General features: G+C 40.1%; 1 protein-coding gene across 6 annotated transcripts in view; it reads right to left on the bottom strand.

The window, feature by feature from the left end:
• The window catches only part of LOC124622253 (mediator of RNA polymerase II transcription subunit 25), a 156257-nt gene that overhangs the window by 100289 nt on the left and 29006 nt on the right, over positions 1-26962 (bottom strand). For all 6 annotated transcript variants that reach the window (XM_047147912.1, XM_047147913.1, XM_047147916.1 and 3 more), the window contains 4 exons: positions 16771-16996; positions 14768-14913; positions 3708-3969; positions 929-1415 (listed from right to left, as the gene is read on the bottom strand). In XM_047147912.1, the coding sequence (XP_047003868.1) occupies positions 929-1415; positions 3708-3969; positions 14768-14913; positions 16771-16996 (1121 nt within the window). The remainder of the gene's footprint in view (positions 1-928; positions 1416-3707; positions 3970-14767; positions 14914-16770; positions 16997-26962) is intronic.

Below are 26962 nucleotides of genomic sequence, written 5' to 3' on the forward strand. Positions count from 1 at the left end.
TTTTTACTGTTATATTTAGGATCAAAGTTTTCATTTACCTTTCGCAAATGTTCATTGTGTGTTCCGTTTGATGCATGGCAAACATCCACCCTGGTTTGAAACACAAATCTCATCTCAGAACATGCCACACAGGCGCATGAGGAACAGCTAACTCTCTGCTGGCATGATGAGCAGACTTCTGTAGACTAGAATGAAACGAGGTATGAGATGAGGTACGGAATTAAAGCTGCGAGGACGGGGCGTGAGTCGTGCTTGGGTAGCTCAGTTGGTAGAGCAGCACTTGCCCGTGAAAGGCAAAGGTTCCGAGTTCAGTTCGAGTCTCGGTCCGGCACACAGTTTTAATCTGCCAGGAAGTTTCTTCTGTAGATTATGTTTAAAACTCTGTTTAATGCACTCTCTATTTTAAAAGAACACCAAAAGCAAACAGTAGATTTCTCCTTACACAAACAGCCAATATTTTGAAACTCCTGGTGTCACTGTCAAATGCTTTGAGCTGTAAGAGGTGAACTGTCAAGCTCTCAAAGAAAATCACACTGCACAGTTATAACTGACTTGCCCCTGGTGAAGCAAAGAACACAAAACACATTTTTGTTGTTGTGTTATTGTAGTCTTAACTTGACAAGGATGGGTATTAAATGAATAAGTGAGTGGGCTGGCAGCACTAGGGAGACCACTATGGCCAGCTAACTTTTAGTTTCAATACATAACCTAAAAGTCATCCCAAGTTCCTACCTTCATGCGTAACTTCATTCATGTAAAAGGTGTAGTCTTCCAAAATCAGATGAATTTCCTTTAAAAACCATATTTTCTCCTCTCCCAAAGCTGGCACATAACAGTCTTACCTTCACGATTCAAAGCATCAGCCTCATTCACTATTTTTACTTACACATGTACATTGCACACAGTAAGAATAACTGCAGTAACTAACCGTCCATCCTTGTGGCTCCAAATGGTGCTTGCGTCATAGCAGAGGGTGGTGTTGACAGCTGTGCAAGCAAAGCACTGCCTGCAGTGGCTGCAGTAGGCCCTGCAGCTGAGGCCACAGGGTTTGGTCCTGCTCCTGTCACTCCTGTCGCACCAGGACCTTGCTGCAGGAATGTGGGACGCTGCTGTGGGGGCATCATTGTGCCGGGTACCGGACCAGCACTAGTAGGGGGCCAGCGGGAGGGTGGAGGAGGTCGAGTACCGCCGATAACAGGTCCGTGGTAACCTGGAGGATTTTGCTGTGGAAAGCCTCGTCCTCCAGGTACCATTTGTGGCTGTTGTTGTTGTTGCTGCTGTTGCTGTTGTTGTTGCTGTTGCTGCTGTTGTTGCTGATGCTGCTGCTGTTGCAGTTGCTGCTGCTGTTGTTGTAATTGCTGCTGTTGCTGCTGGAGCTGCTGCTGCTGTTGCTGTTGTTGGGTAGCAAGCATTGCCTGAAACATAATGTAAACCTCAAAATGATTCTACATAAAGCCACTGTAAAATTTCTTAAAATCTATCTGCTTATACTAAATAATTTGTTGTCATCTGTAATGGTAAACAACTGTTCACGAGTTCAGTTAAGCAAAATTTACCATTGGTGGATCCAAAGAAAGTGATATAATTATGATGTATTAACATGCGCTATTAATTCACAAAGTGTCTTGTCACAAGAAGACACAGTTGTAAGAAGGAAAGCAGGAAACAATCTGCCATTTCATTTGGTGGTGATTCACTGCTATAAACTGTATTCCAGAAGTGAATGAGCAATTCACAAATGCCATTACATAGCAGTTCAAAATTGCTATCTGAAAAGCTGAAAGTTTGGAGTTCAAAAGCTTACTCTCTGTGACAGCTTCAATGACAGACATCTACAACCAACTGGATAATATTCACTCAGAGACAAAGCCATCCCTATCAGTCAAAGGGATCAGTCATCTACAGCATGAGGTAAAAAGACAACCATTCTGGCATAAACAGTCAGAGTGTTGTCTTTGCAAGATACAAACTGAAATCAAAAGACCAATACTTAATACAGTGACTGCAACAGAAATGAGGATTGCTACTGAATCTTAGATTCCATCGCAATGGAAGAGTCACCTGGACGAAACCACTATAAGACTTAAGAAAAGAAAAATGCACTTCTTCTTTGTTGTGACTCATCGATCTTCCAAACTGCCGCCGCGCAGTTACGCGCATCTTCTACATGCGGCACTGTCTGCCAGCCATGCAGCAGCAGCGCCACCTAAGCGGCCAGCCAGCCAGCGGCCGCTAGACTCAGACGCAGTTCTGATTTGATTGTTAAAGTGTACACACATCTTACTTTGTTTACTTGATCTGTGACTTACATGTATTGTGTCATCCTTGAAATAAATTTGTTCAACTTGATGTTATAACAATTGGCGATGAGGTAGGGAATTTTACTTTTTCATCGTTGACCCACAGGTTTCCATGGCTACTTTAGAGCAACTACTGCAAGATCTCATTGAACAGCAAATGCTTCTCACAAATGCAATTCGTGATTTTGTCGCAGCATCAAATGCGGGGCGTCTCTCATCATTGTCTCTCCCTCCTTTTCCTCCTTACGATGAGACGGTGGAAGACTGGTCTGATTACGAAAAACGTCTTCAACAGCACTTCTTGGCATTTCATGTCGCGGATGACCAAACATGTAAGTCTCTGTTCCTTTCATGGATTTCACCCCAGATGTATCGGTTGTTGTCGAAATTGACTCCTCTGAAACATCCTGCAACTTTGTCCTTTGCTGAAATGTGCTCACTTCTGTCCGTATATTTTCGAAAGCATATGCTTGTGGTAGCCTCTCGTGTTGCCTTTTATCATTGTCAAAAACAACCAAATCAATCCTATCGCGCTTGGGCTGCTGAACTTCACGGCCTCATTCGAAAGTGTCAATTTGTTACTGACGTTCACAAAGAATCCTACGCTGATTCCATGGTACTGGATGCTATTATCCGGTCGGAGCCCGACAAAGAAGTTAGGCAACGTGCCCTTCAGTTAGCAAATCCGACACTAGATGACGTCCTATCCATCGCTCCGCTGGGGCGCAAATAGAGGCAGGGGGTGACGTCAGGGACGTACAACCTCTGTGTGCTGTTGACGAAGCGTGTGGCGTGCGGCTGACGTGGCCGCAGTACACTCCCAAGTGCAGCCTCGGCCTAACCGTAAACAAACCTCTAAGAAACTGCAGCAAACCCCACGGCAACTCACTTCATGTCCACAGTGTTTTATGTGACATTCATTACCATTAATGGTTGAACTGTGTAAGCATTCACTTGAGCACGAACAACTGCTACAATTCTGCACTGGATTGATAATGACCTGACACAGGTCGAAATCTGAGCTGTGTTGTGACTATAAATGTCATATTAAAGCAACTTAATTCCATGACTGATTGCTGCTCTATCTAACCCAATATAACCACAGTCGTTGCGTGCACCCACCCCATGGAGGGCAACCTGATGGAGATTAAGTATTTATACATGGAACACAAGCTAAGGTTGGGAAAGGAAATCAGCTGAGGCCTTATCATAGGAGCAATCACAAATGGCTGAACAGGAATTTTGCACCATCCAGTCCAATGTATTACCAGTGCACCAAATCACATCATACAAGTAAGTGGAGAACAGATGAATTTTTCAGACATTATTTAAATCTGTTGTCATTTTATTTGAGCAGTGATCATACAATGGTTCAGCTCAATACTTAAGCAGAGAACCAGTACCAACCTGAGACGTGGGGGCCTGGGTTCCACCCCTGAACACTGCGCTGCTGGCGGCAGCAGCTGCCGCAGCAGCAACAGCAGCTGCTGCAGCCTGTGGTGCAGACCCAGCAGTGGCCACCCCGATGGGGCTGCCAATGCTGGGCAGCGGGCTCGACAAAGATGGCACAGGGCCGAGGGCTCCTGCAGGCATGGGGCACTGTGCAGGGTGTCCCGGCAGCAAGCTCACACCTGCTGCCACAGTCGGGCTAACAGGACGTTCTTTCAAACTGCAAACAATAGCACATCAAAGTATACACAAAGGAGCTTTCCTAACATAATAATAATTAAATTATTTTCATTTTAGTAAAGGCCAGTGCTTAACATGCAGACTATCAGTCTGTTAAGAAAGAAAACAAGTGGTTATGGTTACATGCTGCAAACAGTACCAGTTAAAAAGGTGGAAAAATGCACACAGCCTTATCACAATGCACTTACTTGCTGACACCACACCATGTAATGAACCAATAAAAAATTATATGAAACAGAAACAGCTTTAACAAAGTCCACGTAAACAGATGTGTAGGTGTATCAAGACTTTATGTCAACATTTGTTCACTAAGTAACGAAACTAAGTAAGTATGCATAAGACAGTGAATGAGCTTCTTCAATTCATCTTTCAGTGACAATTCCACAAAAACCCAGTGAAACTGAGATGGCCATTCACGTAATTCTCTCTCTCTCTCTCTCTCTCTCTCTCTCTCTCTCTCTCTCTCTCTCTCTCTCTCTCTCTCTCTGTATGAATGTGTGTGAAGATTTGTATCTGACTGGAACATACTTCATTTAAAAAAAGGGAAAATAACTGTCACACCACAACAGATAATGTATAATTTTCTGAGAACAAATTGCCTGCCACAGAAGCTTTTAAATTCGTATTTTCCAGTTTTTTGGGTCACTAAGTAATAGTACATCTTGAAACCAAATTCACGAGTGCAAGCTTCTGTAAAGTAATTTTTGCGAGTTCTTTTGTTTTATTTTTTCTTCAGCTTTAACCATTTCTATTGAAACACTGTTGTCTTCTGATGCCTTTCCTTCCTTCATAAGCCAAATAGCTGTACACATTTCTGAAGACTGACACTGTTTCTACTCATTTGCACTTTAAAATAATAATCTTATTTTATTAAATACTACTAGTTAATTCTGAGCTTTGCTCATTCTCAAAATTTGTCTACAAACATAATAACATATGGAACTACATAGAAGTTAATATATAAAAGGACCTAAAAGTGTAATGGATGTAGTGTTTTCTAAGAAACAGTATATTACTGACAAAATATGTGGACACATCATGCTCCTAAGTTGTATTAAACAAAAGTGCACAGTGAGAGAAACATTGCATCCACTTAAGTTTTAGAGCCTTTTATATTTTGACTTCCACTTAAATCCAGTGTACTGTTATGTTAGTAGAAGCACTTGAGAATGCGCAAAACATGAAACAAGCTAGTAGTTCTTAATAAACTACTATTTTAAAACAACAGCCAGATGGAAATGTCATTCTTCAGATTTATCAAGCCTGTGGTGCCCACCTAAGTAATAGTCAATTTACAGATGTGATCTGACATACTAAGAGAATGTCCTTACTTTCAATATTAACTATTTGCATTTATGATTAATCTCTTGAACTATACAAACATTTAAAGGAATCTATCCGTGTACAATTTTGTTTCTTCATATATATTTATACTCCAAAAGCCACTTTACAGGGTGTGGTGGAGGGTAGTTTGTAAAATGTCACTTACCCCTTTCCATATTTTGGTTGCGAATGATTTACGGGAAGAACAATTGCTGGTACATCTCTATGTGGGCTTGATTCTCTCAAATTTTAATCTTCATGGTATACACAGGATGAAGCAATATCAATTCCACTAGGAATGCACGTCTTCATAACAGTAAACCACACTGTGATGCAGAACACCTCTCCTGCAGCGTCTGCCACTGGAGTTGCCTGAGAATCTCCAAAACACTTTTACATTTACTGACTGATTCTGTGGCATAATGTGCTGCAATTATTTGGACCTTCCTACTTCCTCTATCAGTTCTATCTAGTATGGATCCTAGACTGAGGAGCAATAATCAAGTATTGGTCGAATGAGGGTTGTATGAGCTACCTCCTTTGTTGATGGACTACATTTCCTGGGAATTCTTCTGATGAATCTCAGTATGGCATCTGTCTTAATCACAATTACTTTTATGTGGTTGTTTCACTTCAGATCACTCTGTAAGCTTATTCCTAGATATTTATGGAAGTAGCTACTTCCAATGATTGTTCTGTTATCATGTAATCACACAATAATGGGTCTTTCAGTCTTTGTATAGGCAATACTTGACATTTATTTATGTTTAGTGTCAATTGCGAGAGCCTGCACTAAGTGTCACACCTCTGCAGGTCTTACTGCATTTCACTACTGCTTTTTATGGTCACGCAACAGCACAACACAAAATCCAGTCGTACAGTTGTGTATGATGTTCTGTACACTTGTATTTTGTACATTAGGCAACAATGCGGAACTGTATCAAATGCCTTCAAGAAGTCAATGAACATAGTACCCAATGGGTGCTTGTATTTACTGCTTTCTGGGTCTCTTGGGTGAACAGAGTGAGCTTGAGTTCCACATAATCATTGTTTTTGGAACATGTGTTGATTCCTACAGAGAAGATTTTTCAGTCTCCAGAAATATCATAATAAGGAAGCCTAAAACTCATTCCAAAACAGGTCGATGTCAGAAATAGGCCTATAGTTTTGTGAACTGAAATCACTTAGTTCGAGTAAGATGGACATAGAGAAATTACGAGCAAAGTTTAAGCAGATTTTAAATCGTGGCCTGGTGAGTTATGTGCCTAGCAAGTAGATTAAGGACAGAATAGAAGCACCATGATACAATAACAAAATCCGGAAAACTCTGAGGAAGCAGAGCCCGTTACATTCTCAGTTCAAAAGAGAATGCTCAAATGATGACAAGCAAAGGTTTGTAGAGATTTGTGCGTCTGTGAAAAGATCTATGCGTGAAGCATACAACCATCACCATCATACCTTACCAATAGATCTGGCAGAGAACCAGAGAAAATTCTGGTCCTATGTAAAATCACTAAGAGGGTCTAAGGCTTCCATGCAGTCTACGTTTGATCAATCTGGTGTGGCAGCTGAAGATAGCAAAATGAAAGATGAAGTTTCAAATTTAATGTTCAAGAAATCATTCACACAGAAGAGTTGTAGTAACATACCAGCATTTGAACACAGGACAGACTCCCCCATGGATGACATGGTAAGAAGCACCCTGGTGTAGAGAAACAGCTGAAAGATTTGTAAGTAAGTAAGTCACCAGGTCTGGATGAAACCCCAGTTTGGTTTTACAAAGAGTACCCTACAGCACTGGTCTCTTACTTAGCTTGCATTTCTCACAAATCTCTCATCCAACATTAGTAGTGTCCTGCTTGACACAATCACATCATCTAAGTATCTAGGCGTAATGTTGCAAAGCGATAAGAAATGGAACGAGCATGTGAGGAGTGTGGTAGGGAAGGCGAATGGCCACTTCAATTTATTGGGAGAATTCTAGAAAAGTGTAGTTCATCTGTAGAGGAGATCGCATATAGGACGGTGGTGCGACCTATTTTTGGATACCGCTTGAGTGTTTGAGATCTGTGCCAGGTCAAATTAAAGGAAGACATCAAAGCAATTCAGAGGTGGGCTGCTAGATATAAAGTTGACTGCTGAACAATTCTATTGCCGACAACATATATTGTGAGTAAGGACCATGAAGTTAAGATACGAGAAATTAGAGCTCATACGAAGGCATACAAACAATCGTTTGTCCCTCATTCTACTTGCAAGTGGAATGGGAAAGGAAATGACTAGCAGTGGTACAGGGTACCCTACACCGTGCGCCATATGGTGGCTTGTGGAGCATCTATGTAGATGTAGATGTAGGTGTGTTCCATGACCCTTTTTGAAAAAGGGAATGATCTGTGCTTTTTATCCAATTATTTGGCACATCTCGCTCCTCCACAGACATACGGTAAACTGCTACAAGAAGGGGGGCAAGTTCCTTTGCATACTCTATGTTGAATCACACTGATGTCCCATCATGTCCGTGGCCTTTCCTCTATTGAGTGATTTCAGCTGCTTTTCTTTTCCATGGACATTTATTTCAATAACTGTCATTTTCCTCATTCCTGTAATGATTTAAAGCAGCGGAAAGGGAGAGGAGTACAAAGACTGAGTGTGATGGTGGAATGACAGCTGTGTAGTGCTGGACTGGGAACAGAGAAGGGACTGGATGGGTAAGAAAACTGATTAACAAAGACTGAGGCCAGGAGGGTTACGGGAACATAGGAGGTATTACAGGGAAAGTTCCCACCTCCACAATGCAGGAAAGGTGGTGTTGGTGGGAAGGATCCATATGGCACAGGCTGTGAAGAAATCATTGAAATGAAGGATGTCATGTTTGGCAGTGTGTTCAGCAACAGGGTGGTCCACTTGTTTCTTGGCCACAGTTTGTTGGTGGCCATTCATGCAGACAGACAGCTTGTTGGTTGTCATGCCCACAAAGAATGCAGCACGGTGGTTGCAGCTTAGCTTGTAGATCACATGACTGGTTTCACAGGTAGCCCTGCCTTTGATGGGATAGGTGAAGTTAGTGACCGGACTGGAGCAGGTGGTGATGGGAGATGTATGGGATGTAAGTATTACAGACCAATATCCCTAACTTCTGTTTGCTGCAGAATCCTTGAACATATTTTCGGTTCGAATATAATAAACTTTCTTGAGACTGAACAGCTTATGTGCACAAATCAGCAAGGTTTTAGAAAGCATTGCTTTTGCAAAACTCAGCCTCCCCTTTTCTTGAATAATATACTGAAAACTATGGATGAAGAGCAACAAGCAGATTCCATATTTCTGGAAAGCATTTGACATGGTGCCCCATTGCAGGCTGTTAATGAAGATATGACCACACGGAATGAGTTCACAGATATGTGAGTGACTCAAAGACTTCTTAATTAATAGAACCCAGCATGTTGTCCTTGACAGCGAATGTTCATCAGAGACAAAGGTATTGTCAGGAGTGTCCCAGGGAAGTTTGATAGGACCACTGTTGTTCTCTACATATACAAATGATTTGGTGGACAGGGTGGGCAGAAATCTGCAATTCTTTGCTGATGATGCCATAGTGTTCAGTAAGGTATCGAAGTTGAGAGACTGTGGGAAGATACAAAATGGCTTAGACAAAATTTCCAGTTGATGTGATGAATGGCAGCTTGCCCTAAATATGGAAAAATATCAGTGAATGCGGATGAGTAGGAAGAGCAAACCTGTAATGTTTGGACACAGTATTACTAGTGTCCTGTTTGACACAGTCAGGTCATTTAAATATCTGGGCATAATGTTGAAAAGCGATATGAGGCGGAACGAGCATGTGAGAACTGTGGCAGGGAATGCGAATGGTCAACTTCGGTTTATTGGGAGAATTTTACGAAAGAATGGTTCACCTGTAAAGGAGACCACTTATAGGATGCTGGTGCGACCTATCCTCGAATACTGCTCAAGTGCTTGGGACCTGTACCAGGTCAGATTGAAGGAAGACATCAAAGCAGTGCAGAGGTGGACTGCTAGATTTGTTACCGGTAGGTTTGAACAACACGTAAGTGTTATGGAGTTGCTTCAGGAACTCAATTGGGAATCCCTGGAGGGAAGGAGGTGTCCTTTTCGAGAAACACTATTGAAAAAATTTATAGAGCCGGCATTTGACACTGACTGCCGAATGATTCTACTGCCACCAATATACACTGTACGTAAGGACCACGAAGATAAGATACGAGAAATTTGGGCTCATATGGAGGCATACAGCAGTCATTTTTCCCTTGTTCTATTTGTGAGTGGAATAGGAAAGGAAATGACAAGTAGTAACACCCTCCGCCACGCACCGTTTGGTGGCTTCGGTCATATCTATATAGATGTAGATGCTGATGTAGAAGTGAAGGAGGTACTGTAGTGCAATCTTCCTCTATGAAACAGTTTTGGAAAAAGACATTCAGCAATTTGGCCTTCTCTGTGTCATCCTCCATTTCAGTGACATTATGGTCACAGAGTGTCTGGGTGGATGACTTTGATCCATTTACTGATTTAATATAAGAGCAAAGCATCTTAGGATTTTCTTTCAAGTTGTTAGACGAAATTTTGCTCTCAAATTCGTTAACACTTTGCACATGGCTCCCCTTACACTAATTTTGGCCTCATTTGCTTTCTGTTTTTCCATGACGGTTTTGCCTACATTTAAATTTGCAGTGGAACTCTCTCCGCTTTCATAGCTACTTACTGACATGGCTGTTGAACCAGAGCAGATCTTTTCCATATCTCAGAATTTTGCTCAGCATTTACTTGTCTAATGTGCACTGTACAATGCTTTTGAATGTGGCCCATTGATACTCAGTGATGAAGATGAATTTGTCATGTTGACCATTCAGATAAACTGAAATCTGTTTCTGTTATAACTTACTGAGTCTCTGCCATCTTAACTGACGAAATGTACTGTCTACATTGAATTTATCATACTCTTCTTGTTTTCAATTGCTTCTTGTACTAACCTTCTACAATACTTTCTCACATTCTCTCCGACACATTTCTGAATAGTTACATTAGTTAAGCATATCATATCAGAATAAGATTTTCACTCTGCAGTGGAGTGTGCACTGATATGAAACTTTCTGGCAGATTAAAACTGTGTGCCGGACCGAGACTCGAGCTCTGGACCTTTGCCTTTCGCGGGCAAGTGCTCTACCATCTGAGCTACCCAAGCACGGCTCACGGCCCGTTCTTACAGCTTCAATTCTGCAGAAGAGCTTCTGTGATTGTTGCATTTGTGGTATTGTAGTGTTCTGCCTGTTTTTAATCATCCATGTTTCCTGCTGTTTGCTTAAGTATATTTGTCTATACTTGCATAATCCCTGATTGCTAAGATGCTGAACTTGGTGCTTGATTTAATATGGTATACATCCTTGTTCTTAAATAAATTCTTACTGCCAGATGAGAATTTTCTGTCTAGCTCTTTAACTATTTTACTCTGTAAAGAAGTGGGGTGTGAACACGCAGAAAATTTCTAACAGAGAATTACCACACTATTAGTAATAGGTGACAAAAAAAAAGGTTCAAATGGCTTTGAGCACTATGGGGCTTAACATCTATGGTCATCAGTCCCCTAGAACTTAGAACTACTTAAACCTAACTAACCTAAGGACATCACACAACACCCAGTCATCACAAGACAGAGAAAATCCCTGACCCCGCCGGGAATCGAACCTGGGCGCGGGAAGAATAGGTGACATGCTGTGTGTTTAAGCTGATAAGTAAAACTGCATACTGAATGCTAACTGTAAGGGAGGCTGCTGGAAAGTTGTTAGTAGCATCAGAACAATTAGTAACCTCCTCATAAATACTGCAGTTTACAGTGGGCATCTGCTTAACACCAATTTCAGTGCATCCAATCAAATCCCTAAATTTAAAGCAAAAAACACTTAGAAGAGCAGAATGAAAAGTAGGAAGAAAGATGATGGTACAGAGTCAAGCAGTGTTGTCCCCTCCCCCTACCCCCCCCCCCCAACCCCCCAAGATGATGGTGGTTTATGGATTGGACAAGAAGTAAATAACATCGAAAGTCAATCATAAGGATGCAGTCCATAACAGCAACATCTTCTATCACCTCTATCAGATAGGTGTCAGAGACCCCCCCCCCCTCAATTTGTTTGTACAACTCACAACAAAAGGTGGAAAGATTTGGGTAGGGGTCCTATCAGCCTTATGAAGGCAAACAAGAAGCTGCTTGTTAAAATAAACAATGGTACCAACACACAAGCCACTGAAAATGTGTCAAACCAAAAGACATACACCAAGATGGAAGCCACATGCATTATTATTAATAACTATTGTGTGTTCTTTATGCCCTTACACACTTTGTAATTATTAGATGTAAACTGAGGTGACTAAAGTCATGGGATACCTCCTAACTTCACGTTGGACCTCCTTTTGCCCGTTCTAGTGCAACAACTTGATGTAACATAATGGGTTGAACAGCTTTCTGGAAACCTCTGCACAAATATTGAACCATGCTGCTCTAGAGCTGACCATAATTGAGAAAGTGTTTCTGGTGCAGTGTTTTGTGCAAAAACTGACTGCTCAATTATTTCCTGTAAATGTTCAGTGGGGTTTATGTTGGGTGATGTGGGTGGCCACACTATTTGTTCAAATTGTCCAGAATGTTCTTCAAACCAACTGCAAACTATTGTGGACCAGTGACATAACGCATTATCACTTACGAAAAACCTATTGTCATTTGAGAATGTCAACAGTTACAAATGGTCTCCAAGTAGCCAAGCATAACCACTTCGAGTCAACGATCGGTGCAGTTGGATCAGAATACCTAGTCAATCATGTGTAAACAAGCCCCACACCATTATGGAGGCATCAGCAGTTTGAACAGTGCCTTGTTGACAACTTGGGTTCATGGCTTCGTGCAGTCTGCGCCACACTCGAACCATACCATCAGCTCTTACCAACTGAAGTTGGCCCTCTTCTGACCAAGCCATGGTTTCCCAGTCATCTAAGGTCCAATCAATATGGTCACAAGCCCAGGAGAGTTGATGCAGGAATGTTGTGCTGGCGGCAAAGGCACCTGCATTGGCCACCTGCTACTATAGCCTATTAAAGCCAAATTTCGCCACACTGTCCTAACGGACACGTCATACATCCCACATTGACTTCTGTGGTTATTTCATACAGAGCTGCTTGTCAGTTAGCACTGACAACTCTATGTAAATGCCACTGCTTTCAGTCGTTAAGTGGAGGCCATCAGCACCTATGTTGTCCGTAGTCAGAGGTAATGTCTAAAATTTGGTATTATGGCACATTCTTGACATTGTGCATCACAGAATAATAAATTCCTTAATGATTTCCGAAGTAGAATGTCCCAAGCTTATAGTTCCACCTACCATTCCATGTTTGAAGTCTGTTAACTTCTGCCGTGTGGCCATAATCACATCGGAAATGCCTTTTCACATAAATCACCCAAGTACAAATGATAGCTCTGCCAGAATGCACTGTCCTATTATACCCTGTGTACATGATACTACCACCATCTGTATACATGCATATCACTATACCACGACCTTTGTCACGTCAGTATATATCCTACTTTATAAGGTGCTGGTCCCAGGGCAGTGTCATCAAGCACTAATAACAATAGTAATAAAAAAGTAGTAACTTAAACAGGGTGAAGTATAAATGCTTTCTATTTTTAAAGTACCTTTCATCATCCTCTATTTCTGAACTTATGTAATAGTTCAACCATTGTCACAATAAGAACACATGAATGAAATAGCACAATATGTATACACGAGCGGCAACAGAAATAATTTGTAGTTATGACAGTTCTGTTGAAATATCAGATTGTGGACCATCACAATAATCTCAATGTCACAACAAAAACCTGAAGGTAATCCATTTGTCTTTAAGGAATTTACGCTGAAACATCGGTGAATAAAGAGCAATAATATTATATGTTGCTACTATAATGTGAGAGTTATGCTAATTAATCTGTAACAAAGTAAAAACAGATTATTTCATACAAGTGATCAGAAAGAGCAATACTTGTGTTTGTATGTGTGTATGTGTGTATGTGTGTGTGTGTGTGTGGGGGGGGGGGGGGGGTGAGAGGGACAGAGGTCACATTTGAAGAACATATACAGTTTAAATTGGCAAATGATTGATACATTTTAGTTAGCCAGTACCAACACTCTCAAATCTCAGTTGTTGAGATAAATCACAATTGTAAATAAACAATGGAAACTCCATGTTTCTATTGTACTCTTAAAGATTTTTAAGTAAAACAAAACATTATTAACATTCAAATGGTTCAAATGGCTCTGAGCACTATGGGACTTAACATCTTAGGTCATCAGTCCCCTATAACTTAGAACTACTTAAACCTAACTAACCTAAGGACATCACACACATCCATGCCCGAGGCAGGATTCGAACCTGCGACCGTAGCAGTCCCGCAGTTCCGGACTGCAGCGCCTAGAACCGCACGGCCACTGCAGCCGGCTATTAACATTCTACATCTTTATTCTTCATGTCTGCATATTTCTCAGCATAGTCACTCTGGCAATGAACACATTTCTCCCAACAAGAGACCACTTTGTTGACAGTTCAGTGAAGAATGTTTAACTTTGTTTACTTCGTCACAATCTCATCTCTGCTGGCACCACTCCATCACTACCAAAGTGAAGTCCTCAAAGGTATTCTTTAGATTTTCAAAACCAATGAAAACTAGATGGGGCCAAGCCGGAACAGTATAGAGGATGATCAATGACAGTGCACCCAAGGCATCAGATTGTTGCAGATGTTGCAATGCTCATGTGTGATATGGAACTGTCATGCTGAAGGAGAGAGTGCTCTATGTGTTGATGAAATCCTCGAATTTGCAAATTGATTACAGCATGCTGCTTCTCATGCACCGACATAGTTGAGGTTGTACACCATCATGTTGCAAACTACAATTTGGAGTCCTCTAGCAGCAGGGGCTGCAAATATATAGACATGAAGAATAAAGACGTGGAATGTTAACAGCATTTGTTTGATTTAAACACTTTAAAAGTTGGTCAAAATATCCACGGGTGTGCTGCCGGTCTATAGTGTCCAACGGGCAGTGTCCGTTGGACACTATAGACCGGCAGCACACCCGTGGATATTTTGACTATCAAATACGCCGGGAGAAACTCAAGAATCACACTTTAAAAGTTTTCACATATAAATTTTGGTGATATTACTTTTCAGCATGCGCCTTTTTTAAATTCCTTGCCCTGAAGAATGAGAGCTGGGAGCCTATCACTCACCACTTCTTAACTGCCATGTCACCACTCAGCAACTTGCCTGGTGGAGAGTGTCAGACACTCGTCACAAATACTGTTCATATTCCCAGCCACAAAATTCAATTATTGTAATGATCAAACCATAATTTTACTGAAGTGTAAACCCACCTGTAACCTTTGAGAAGAACCAAATGACGTGGATCTTTAGCATAGTTCTTGGTTTGAGATGCAGGAAGATCACCTCCAGCTTTCTCATACAGTTTGAAAAGTGCGGGTATTTTTCTTGGAGATAATACTGATAAATGAATTCCTCTCTGAAAAAAGAAGAAAAACTTGAATGTAACCATGTTGTTGTGTGGGTAAAGCACAACAATTTAAAATCTTAATTTATAAAAAGAGCTGATTTTCATCTTAAATATGTGTTTAAGAGAAGAAAGATAACAAACATTTTCTGAAGTAATTGACAAAATTTTAGTTTTATTTGTCACTGGTACATGTACAGAAATACATGTTTCATACACATCTGTCAACCCATCACGTATACCCACAGTTGGCATAGCTCAAGCAGAGCACATGCATAGGGGTCCAGAGAAATGTGAACTCCATAAAAAAAAACTCTCATGGCAGATTTCATTTCTCATAGTTCCCCATCCCCTCCCCAGAACGCTTCACAAGCCATTCCCAAATTCCTGCTGTAGAAGGAAGGAAGGAAGATTAACAGTTAACATTCCAGCAATAGCAAGGTTTTTAAAGGTGGAATACATGCTTGGATCGGGGAAGGAAATCAGCTGTGACCTTTTGAATAAATCGTTCTGATACTTGCCTTAAGTGATTTAAGGAAATAACAGAAAACCTAAATCTAGCTATCCCAATGAGGAATTTCACTGCTGTCCTCCACAATAAGAGTCCACTGGTTTACCACTGCACCACCTAGTTTTGTAGCCCTTTAACTAATGATGCTCATAAGTAGTAAGCAAGAAGGGTATACATCTTCATGTTTTCGTGGCGTAAATTTCGGGCATGCAGCAGCATAAATTCAGCTTCTTCTTCTAATATTTTGGCTGAGATGGCTGGACAGTATTCAGCTGAAATATTAGAAGAAGAAGCTGAATTTATGCAGCTGCACACCTGAAATTTTATGGTAGAAGGGTATAGTTCGTCATCTAACATGGCAATCCATTTATGCATCAGGACTAAAATTTTCTGAAGTTGTGCTCCAAAAAAAGTGTACTAATCTTATCGCTGTCACCCAATTACTCAGAAAAGCTTTTCAATGCTGTTCCAATTTGTGCAATATCTCTATCAGACTCTATACTCCTTTTCAAACAATTTATTTGGCCTATGATTCACAACTTCCCCCCAGTGAATTACTTTGGGTTCTCCTCCTGCTATACATTTTACCATTAGCCATTACCATTGATTAGACACATTCTATCGTAGGGTGATCTATCATCTGTAAGACATACCACGTCACGTTCCACCTGAAGGGCAACCATTGTTCAGCTGTTTATCCTAACATGTTGTGAAATGTGCACTAACACATCAACGAAGATGATATGACACAGTAAGCCTATTCTGAAAATACATAACAGCTGCAAGTGATCTGGATCCTATCTCCAACAGCCATAGCTGAGAACATTCTAAGTGGAAACTTACTCTACAGCATCCTGTTACCACTCTGGACTAAAGACTTACAGTATAAACTTCTCTGCCAACCATTACTGTTGCTGCAAAATTTTTTGCTTCATTATTGGTCTGTTTCAAGGTTTCTGTTTTCAGTCTATAGACCAAAACACACACACACACACACACACACACACACACGACCACAGGCTCTGGCTGCTCACATTTTTGCTGACTACTGTCTCTGGTAGTTTTAACTTATCAAGTTTCCAAATATCATCTTTTTCTAGTATTACATGTGTTCACACAGTCTTGTCCCCATGTGTTTCCCTTGACACAATATCCTGGTTACCTAGTTACGTGTATTTTCCCACCACTTCAGTCTCTACTGTCCAGTAAATGAACCTTTAGGTCCAAAAGCTAGTGTTTACATCTCTAAATTGCAGTTTCAGTTTGGAGTTAATCATTTTTAGAGACAGAACTCAGTTATAATATTAATTTGTCTCATCTGGTGTAAATGCCAAAGTCAAATCATACATAACAGTTACCTTGCTGAGAACAGAAGCAAGCTGCTCAACATTATGTCCAACAAAAGCAGGTGACTCTGTAACTGCCATTAAATATGGAGGTGAATTACATAGTAGTATGCAATGTCTCTGAAGTAAAGGAAGCACACTCGCTTCTCTGCGTTGCTGCATGTCTTCAAAACACTGGAGTGCAGATGCCAGGCCTTCAGCCACATTTCCATTTGATTCACCCCTGCCTCCGACAGATCTGTAATTAGCATTAGAACATGTGTATGACTATTTAGATGCCAAGTCTTGGAACATATCACGAAGTACACAAAAATGCAAAGTACACAAGTAAAACAAGGAGGTTACTGCTAGTTGAAACAGATGTTGGAAGTCTACTAACCAACTAGTATGGTAAGAGAAACTATAGAAGAGCTGACATACACTAAAAGTGAGAGCACAGGCATTGTATCCAAACATATTACAAATTTAAAAATCATGTCTATCAGTTGCATGAGAAAAATACATATCAACAAACAGTAAAACATACAGGGAAGATGCAGAGATGGAGGAGAACCAAAAATTGCTCCAATCCTGTATTAGGGAAGATAAAAGTTGTATGTATGGACTAGTGTTCCTCCCTCCACCAGAGAACAATTTACCTTCATTGTTGGCCTAAAGTCTGGATGTAAAATTCAGTGGATTGACAATAATATACTTTGTATGATCAATCCATAAAATTGTGGAACTTCAGTGGTAATCAAATTTTCTATGCTGTTAATATTTGGACTGTCAACTGCCCAGGTAGAAATACTGGCACTGAAGTGTTCTCATCCACTTTATATACCAGTAAAGCAAGCCAACTGCCTATGAGTATATTCCAAATCATAGTGGAAAAATACTACATGGGTGACAGAGATATATGCTACCAAAAACCCTCAGTGAAGGATGTCTTTGCTGAGATTATATGGGCTTCCTAGGATCTACAAGAAGAATGTACCCCTATGGCCCACAGCAGCAAGTAAGAGTGGATCTCCTATATATTATGCGGCCAAGCATTTAGCATTGTTCTTGAGACCTCTTGTTGAAAAATGTCTCCGCCACATCTGGAATTCAGTACATTTTATCAGAAGCTCAGATTTGCTGGGTTTTTTTTTATGATGTGTCATTACCAAGAATGTGTCATTATTTACTACTGTTCCTCTCACAGAATTGTTATCCTTGATTACAAAACATTTTAATGCATGGATTGTAACCTTGTTTGCTTCTTCAAGCTTTTCCGGTCGATATGTTGTAAATAGTCTTCATGGGTTTGCCACCGGATCATGTTGTGCAAATTCCACAATATCTCCTTGGAGCAACTGTCCGGCATCTTCAGGTGGTTCAACCTTGCTGGTGGCTATGTATGACTAAGCTCAGTCGTTCCTAGCCACCAGCAAGGTTGAACCACCTGAAGATGTCAGACAGCTGCTCTGAGGAAATATTGTGGAATCTGCATAATGTGATCTGGCGGCGAACCTGTGAAGACTATTTACAGATTGTAACCTTGTTTCAGCATTTGCTCTCCACAAATTACTATTTATTTCATAACAAATTTTATGAACAAATTTTCCGCTGCTGATTCTGAGGATACTGAATGGGTATTTTGTATGCAAAAGGGAGCTGAAAATCTATAGTCAAGGACATTGGAACAGGGTTGTAGGAGAAGAAACAGAAGACATTTTACTTGAGAATATGGACTTGGCAGTAGGAACAAGAGGGAGGAAATATTAACTGAGTTCTGAAATAAATTTTAGATGGTAATAGCAAATACTCTGTTCAAGACTCACAAGAGGAGGATATATAATTTGTAAAGACAGGGAGATTCGGGAAGGCTCCAGCTGGATTATGTAATGGTCAGACAGAGATTGTAAAATCAGGTATTGAATTGTAAGGTGTACCCAGCAGCAGATATTGACTCAGAGCACAATTTAGTAATGAAGAGTAGACTAAAGTTCAAGAGAATCATCTGAAAGAAGCAATGTGGAAGGATGTGGGATACTGAAGTACTGAGGAATGACAGACACAATAGAAGTTCACTAAAAGGACATGAATACTGTGGTGAGAAACAACAGAGTACACAGCTCAGTTGAAGAGGAGTGGATGTCTAAGAAGCAAAATCACAGACGTTGGACAAACATATGTGTGTACAAGTAATGTAACTCTGAAGAAACCTTGGGTAACAGATGAAGTACTCCAAGTGATTGACAAAAGAGGGATGTAAAAAAAGATATTCAGGGAAAGACAGGAACACAGTAACATAAATCTCTTCATAATGAAATAAATAGCAAATGCCGGGCGGATAAAGTGAAATGGCTGGAAGAAAGGTACGAAGCAACCGAAAAAGAAATGATCATCAGGAAGATTTGTTCAGAATATATAAAAGTCAAAACAATGTTTGGTGAAATTAATAGAACTGGTGATAATGTTAAGAATGTGATGAGAATTCAAGTGTTAAACACAGAAGAGAACAGAATACACCAATGAAGCAATGAAGAAAATAAAATAAAAGTTGAAAAGTACGATTAAAAATGAGGGTGAAAGGACATCAGTGATAAGATTTGCTGATGACATTGCTATCCTCGGTGAATGTGAAGAAGAATTACAGGATCTGTTGGATGGAATGGACAGTCTAATGAGTACAGAATACGGATGGAAAGCAAATCATGAAAAGAATGAATGTAATGAGATATAGCAGAAATGAGAATAGTGAGAAACTTATCAAAATTGAGTATCATGAAGCAGGCAAAGTTAAGGAACACTGCTACCTTGGAAACAAAATTACACATTATGAACAAAGTAAGGAGCACAAAAAAGCAGACTAGTGCAGGCAAAGAGGGCATTCCTGGCCAAGTCCACTGGTATCAAACATAGGCCTTAATCCGAGGAAAAAGTTTCTTAACATGTACCTTTGGAGCACAGCATTGTATGGTAATGAAGTGTTTGAGACATGGTGCTACAGAAGAATGTTGAAAATCCAGTGGACTGATAAGGAATGAGGAGGTTCTCCACAGAATCGATGAATGATGAAATACATGAAAAACACTAACAAGAAGAAGGGACAGGATTACACAACATGTGTTAAGGTTCAGGGAATAATCTCCCTGGTATGGACAGAACTGTAGAGGGTAAAAACTGCAGTGGAAGACAGAGATTTGAATACCTCCAGCAAATAATTGAAAATGCAAGGTGAAAGTGCTACTCCAAGCTGAAGAGTGTAGCACAGGTGAGGAACTCATGGCGGGCTGCATCAAATCAGTCTGAATACCGATGACTCAAAAACATAAAATAAGAATGATTTGCTGTGTACTCACATACACTTGACTCCTACCAGTGTATAAGGTGGATGGGAAAACCTTACTGTCAGTCTTCGTGGCTATCTTCAGGGATGACTGAACACTTTACAGCACAAATATCAGCTGTAGACAAAGTCTGGTTATGGCTGAATTCCTGTAATTTTATGGATCAAGTAATATGCAATAACAACATGAAGATTCACAATTGGTTGTATGGCATGAAGTTTTCCCTGCTTAAGACCCATTTTCTTTCCTTATGATACAACTCTGTATGGAAGGTAGTGCAAGATAACGAAGTGATCATTGGAGTGAAATTCACTGAGCACTTTCGATGGAGTAATATCTAAGGGATCAAAGCAGCACAGAGAGATACTGACAGCACATGATGACTCATTGAGCCACTGGCCTTCATTTTACAATCACATGACCCTCGAGATCCACCAATAAGGCAGATGATAACTAAACTCTACAACACATCTGGAGCCTCAAATGGCTCCACAGGAACGGAATAAATGAAAGTATGTATAATGAGACCAACAGAAGTCTCCCAATTCGGGCAACATTAGGGCACAGACAGGGGAAACACACTGACATTCTAACAAAGCTGTATTATAATACTGCTTACCAGTCAGTTTGAGCAGGTATAGATAAAGGATGCTACATGTTGTCAACAACAAAAAAAGTCCATTCCTCTATGAAGACATAAAAGCACCACTAATGCCAGCACATTTGATAGATAGCACAATGTGGTGTTTGTCTTAATGCTGGTGGACATAGTCTCAAGAAGGTAGTGTGTTGGAAATGTTACTAAGAGCAGCAAACATTTGTGCCTCTACTATTGGCAAAACTTACCCACCATGAAGTAATCCACCACTGTCAGAAGGGAAGCAGGTACACTGAAGGTTATTGCAACTGATTTTCCCTCTGCAAGTGACTGTTGCAAGATGCTGCATGGCAGGAGGGATTTAATACAGCAGTAATTCAATGGTTGCAAATTGTTTTACATTACTAATAAAGCTATGTAACATACAAAGGCACCGCATGGGGAAAAAAAAACAACAGAAAAGTGCAAGTAGACTCACACAGTGAAGATTCCATACAAACCTAATTACAGTATGTATACACATCATTCACCTATGGATTTTGCCAAGTGAGTTTGCAAGTATCAAAATATGTGACATAAATGACCATACTTTTGATTGCATTGACTTATAAGTTCAATTTTTTTACACCGACAATGAAAGACAGATCTTAGCATTTGACATTAATTTCAATTTGATACCTCTACCCATTCCAGACAAAAATAGATGTTAACAGAAGGACATAGAGTCAGACAGCAAAGTGATCGTATAAGGAGTCTGTTTTTACAGACCCTAAAAATGTGATGAAAAATCATGTTTAAATGAGCACTCTATAGATGGAAGAGTAGCTTAGTTAGAGATGACGTAGAGGTACATTTTAAAAATTAATAACTTCAAAATGCCTTAAGTGATCAAAACAAAGTGTCCACTGACAGCACTTGAACAACAATATTGAAAGTAAACAATCAATTTTTGAAAATATAATATAGCTGGATAGATAAAAAGCCTACTCACCAACCAGCAGCAGGAGAACACATATATAAAGGTGTTTAAATCTGCAAGGTTTCGGAGATAGTGGCTCCTTCTTCTGGCAGAAAGGTTGAAATGGGGAAGGAGAAGTGTTGAAGGAAAAGGACTGGTGAGGTTTAGGAAATGAGGAGATTAGGAAAAGTCAACCAGAACCCCAGATTGTGGGAGACTTACCAGACAGGATGAGAAGGAAAGAGTCTTTGTTTGCTTGTTTGTTTCTTTCTTTCTCATTCCGTTCAGTTAGTCTCCTCTGATCCAGGGTTCTGGGTAACTTTTCCGAACTCTCGCCATTTCCTAAACCTCACCAGTCCTTGCCTTCATACCTCTTCCTTCTCCTTCAACACTTCTACCAGAAGAAGGAGCCACCACTCTGAAGGCTTGAAAATTGAAATACCTTTATATTTCCGTTGTCCTGCAACTGCTTGATGAGTACATTTTTTCGTCAATCCAGTTACATTATAGGCAACGACCTTGCCGCTGTTGGTACATAGGTTCCTGTGAGATCACCGAAGTTAAGCGCTGTCAGGCGTGGCCGGCACTTGGATGGGTGTTGCCATTTTTCGGGGTGCACTCAGCCTCCTGATGCCAGTTGAGGAGCTACTCGACCAAATAGTAGCGGCTCCGGTCACAGAAAACCATCATAACGACCGGGAGAGAGGTGTGCTGACCACATGCCCCTCCTATCCACACCCTCAACTGAGGACGACACGGCGGTCAGATGGTCCCGATAGGCCACTTGTGGCCTGAAGACGGAGTGCAGTTACATTATAATATTGAAAGCAATAAAATATACATAATGAGCTGGAATATTGATTCTAATGTCTAAAAAAACATTTAAATATAAAATAATTTGGAAGACAATAAGTATAGCAGCAGTATGGGACAATAAATTATCTGTCAATGGAGAATTAATTTTAGCTTTAAACAGTTCGTGCCTTATAAAGCTAATTTTGGCCACTCCAACATGATGAGGCACAAACAACTCATGAATTAAATACCCTAGCAAAAGGTAAAGTTGATGAAATGAGAGTAACATCTGATGTACAATATTTATGGTAGTGAGGTTTTTTATTTGTCGAAAAGGTAATGTAGCCCCTGAGAGATATTATGCAAGATTTGCCTGTCAAAAGGCATCCAACTGGTATATTTCAACATGCCACAGGTATCAGCAAGTGATTGCAAGTTATTTCAAATATTTGTCCATAAATGCATTTTTTTAAGTTTTTCAATGACAAATGAAGGCTATTTAAGTCATAATGACCATGGGCAGTAGGTTGAAGAAGTTTGTCAAGCCAAATCCTATATGGATGTGTGGCATGTTAATTATGATCAGAAGTGTTTGAAATTTTTCATGTGAGAAGTCTATGAACTTGTAAAATTTCTGCACGAATTCGTGCACTTAGAAAAGCTTTCCACAGTCAATTTCGTGGACTTCAATTCTGAACTGTGGTGTTCATGACTTGAAGCAGTCTTGGTCAAGCTCACTGTTAAGTCTGTTGCACTCACAGCACTTAACCAGGTTTTTTATTTACATCATTTACTTTTCTAAATACTAATTTTTATTTACTACACGGTACTCTGTGTTCAGAGCATTTTATTTCACTATACAAAACCTGCCTGCAGTTTAGTCAGTTATCTGGAACTTAGCACAGTAATGACGCAATGCGAGGATGTGTGGCCAACTTTTATATGCAGCCACTGAACTTTAAAAATTGGTCTGACTCTTAACTAAGATCTTGTGTGCACAGTGAGTGTGAATACAGAGAGAGGGTGAGTTCACACACTCTCAGTACTCTCCCCACTGAGCCTGGCTTTTTCACTGAGAACACAATCACTCAATCCTCCATATCTGTTCTCAATATATTTATGTGCGACTGTATTATTGGAATCATTTTAGTGGAGATTTTCTTTTCTTTTTCATCCCTTCATCTTCACAATCCTGTGAAAGACTGAGGGACTGGATGATGCCCTCAGGTAGACAATATAATCTATAGATGATTACAACAATGTGATGGTTTTAAGCAGATTACAACTTTACAAAAATGAATGTATCCACTTTGTGAGCTGAACAAAAAAGTCTTCCATTACAAATACTATGACTGTGGTAGTATACCATGCACATACAAGGGTGCAGTCAACAAGGCAAAACTTATTTTTCTGGAAGCGGGTTGGTTTTATTCAGTATTCCAGCACACCATATTACTCCCCACTCTTTTGGCTACAAAACCTATTTTTATAGATAATCTACATTTAATGTGATGGCCTTATGCCACCTCACTGAGAGGGCCTGTACGCCTGCATGGTGTCACTCTACTGGTTGACAACGGAGCCAATGTCTTGCTGTATCAATAACCTCCCCATCATTCATGTACTGCTTGCCACAGAGCGTATCCTTCATAGAGACAAACAGATGGAAGTCGGAAGGTGTGAGATCCGGACTGTAGGGTGGATGAGGAAGAACAGACCAATGAAGTTTTTTAAGATGCTCCTGGGTGCACAGACTTGTGTGAGGCCCTGTGTTGTCATGGAGAAGGAAGAGTTTGTTTACATTTTTGTGGCAATGAACACACTGAAGCCATTTCTTCAATTTCACAGCTGTGTGCAGCCAACCAGCATGTGGGAGATCAGACTGGTTTGTGCAACTTTTTTTGTGACAATGACATGCACCTCGCCAAATGACTCGTCATGCTTTTGTCCGTTGCCACGTCTTCGTAGAAATTCTGCAAGTGCCTATGAATATCTGCAATGCTCTGGTTTTCCGCCAAATTAAACTCGATGAACTCTCTTTGCTTGGAATGCACCTCCCTTACAGACATCGTTTTGAATGCTACACATAGCGCTGCTACTGATCGTAACTTCATGAAACCCCAGGGACTGTAGCAAGAATACTCCATGTTGCCCCGGACAAATAGCACATTTTTTCAACTGAAATTGGTCAAATATAAAAATGGTTACATTACTTATTGATTACCCCTTGTATATTAACAGTTTTTGATGATGTCCAATAATGTCAGTGTCTGGAAGGATGTGAGGGCTGTCCCTCCCAGACGACCAGCAGGATGGAACTGATACCCATCAATCCCAACACTGTTGAACTCTATATTCTGTCTCACATTAACAATTATGTTGGAAAAGTAAGCTATAAACAAATAATAGATAATATTCTAAAATTGTTTATAATTTAAAATTAAAAATGTGAATGATTGGTTCCACACCACCATGCACATTCAAGCACATTACCTCATAGTTAAATAAACTTAAGATGGTCTTCACATGAAATTTTACTTCCTGAAAGGAATATTACCTCCATAAAAGGACTAAAACTTTTGCCTTGTGCATATGGCTATCCAACCGGTACTTAAACAAAAGAAAAGACATAACTGACTGTGGGAGTTAAAGGGAGGGGTGGGGGGTCACTTGATGTCACTGCATTCTTATCACAAGCCTGGTTGGCTACTGCATATGCAGTCTTGTAAATGCAAATTCCAATGAGGTCTAGTACTAAATGGATTGACTCCTCTTTACCCTATTTCTGTAGGGAAAACCGAGTATTCTGAACAAAATTATTTGCTTGGTACTTCTCTGCATGATTTTCAGAGCACTGTGATTTGTATCAGATGAGGAAAGCCTTCATACAGGTACATCTCATCTGCTTGAGTGTCATCAGGACTGCATCCAACTCAACATCGATTCTGTTGGTAGGCAAATTCTTATGACATCATCTAAGAAAACAACTGAGCAGATAACAAAGTCATCTTGCTTGAAGTAAGAAGTGTAAACAATTTTGTCATTACAGTGTTTGTTTCAAATGCAAAGCATGCACAGAGATACATAAAATCTGTTGTTGTCAACTTTGTGTATACATATACAGTACTTTCAAATTTATCCTGGGTCACTTTATCAGTCAAGGTGACTGCTTGCTCCAACACTGTAGGAGAAAATCGATATCTGCTACAAGCTGCTTCACCTGGATCCCTAGAGGCTTTGTGGTTCAAGAATGGTTGCCATGCTGGAGGGTAATCAATGACAGTGGATGCTGAAGACTCTTTGGCTGACTTAACTTTAAAGGCATGTTGTATGGTCAGGAAATGTCACAGACAGGAAGTGGTGGTTCACTAACTTCAACACAGAGGCTAGGGATAGAATTTGTAGTATAAGCCCCTGCTGTCATTCTGATGACAGCACTGTGTACTGTATCCAGCATTTTTCCATATTAAGTTCAGTCTGAACAATAAACGGTACACTCATAGTTCAGATTGTACCAAAAATAAAATTGTTGTAGACTGGATCTGTTAGCACCACAGACTTTTCCACAAAGACAGTTCAAAATGCCTAAAGTTTTATATACTTTACTGTAGGATCTCACAAGTGTGGTGGTCATGTGAGCCTTTGATCACATATGAAAGCCAGGACGTGACTGATTGATTGTCATCAAAACATAGTTCTCGTTCATTAAAAATGTGAAAATACAATGTTCATTTAAAGACTTCTTTATTGCAAAACCCATTCCATTACTAATGGTCATCTTTCACTGATATTAATAAAAACTTTCTTCTCTACCCAAGTACAATATGTTCATAAACACTAATTTATGATCACTGTCTTTAATATTCCTACTTTTCAAACTAGATACAGCTTTATTATTTATGCACAACCTACTTTCATATTCCCTTTACTTGTACATCCTCTCGCAAACCATAACACTTTCAACACTAATTCCTTTTTTGTTACTTACTATGCAAAATAACAAACGAACCTCGAAAACAAGAATTCAGTTTTAATAAATCTGGCTTCCCAGTGGTTTATTGATTCTTCAAGATTACAGTCAACAGCATGCAGCTAACAATGGGTGACTATTATCCCAAAAAAAACTACACTGAAGCCTTCTCAAATTCGATTTAAAAAAAATAAAGGAAAAGAAATCACTAAGTCGCCACAGCCATTTCATGCTTTAACCTTAATTAGTGATGTCACAGAGCTACACCTCTTCATTAGTTTACTGTGTCAATGTCGGTGACACCAACTTACTGAGTGACAAATGGTTCATCAACCAATCAGTCCATTGTTTCAGTCATGACTATCGTATCAAGTGAGCCGCATACGTACTTTAAGTGAATCATGAACAATGTCAAATCAACAAATTGTGTTGGCCTCGAATAGGAAAAGACCCTTATGCAAAGTGGTAAAATGCTAGTCACAAGCACAGCCACTTATGTACTGGGATTTGTACCACCACAAATGGTTTAAGGGTCAATGTAAACAATATCACATGAGACACCAAAC

The sequence above is a fragment of the Schistocerca americana genome, chromosome 7 (assembly GCF_021461395.2).
Source record: "Schistocerca americana isolate TAMUIC-IGC-003095 chromosome 7, iqSchAmer2.1, whole genome shotgun sequence".
NCBI classification, from domain to species: domain Eukaryota; kingdom Metazoa; phylum Arthropoda; class Insecta; order Orthoptera; family Acrididae; genus Schistocerca; species Schistocerca americana.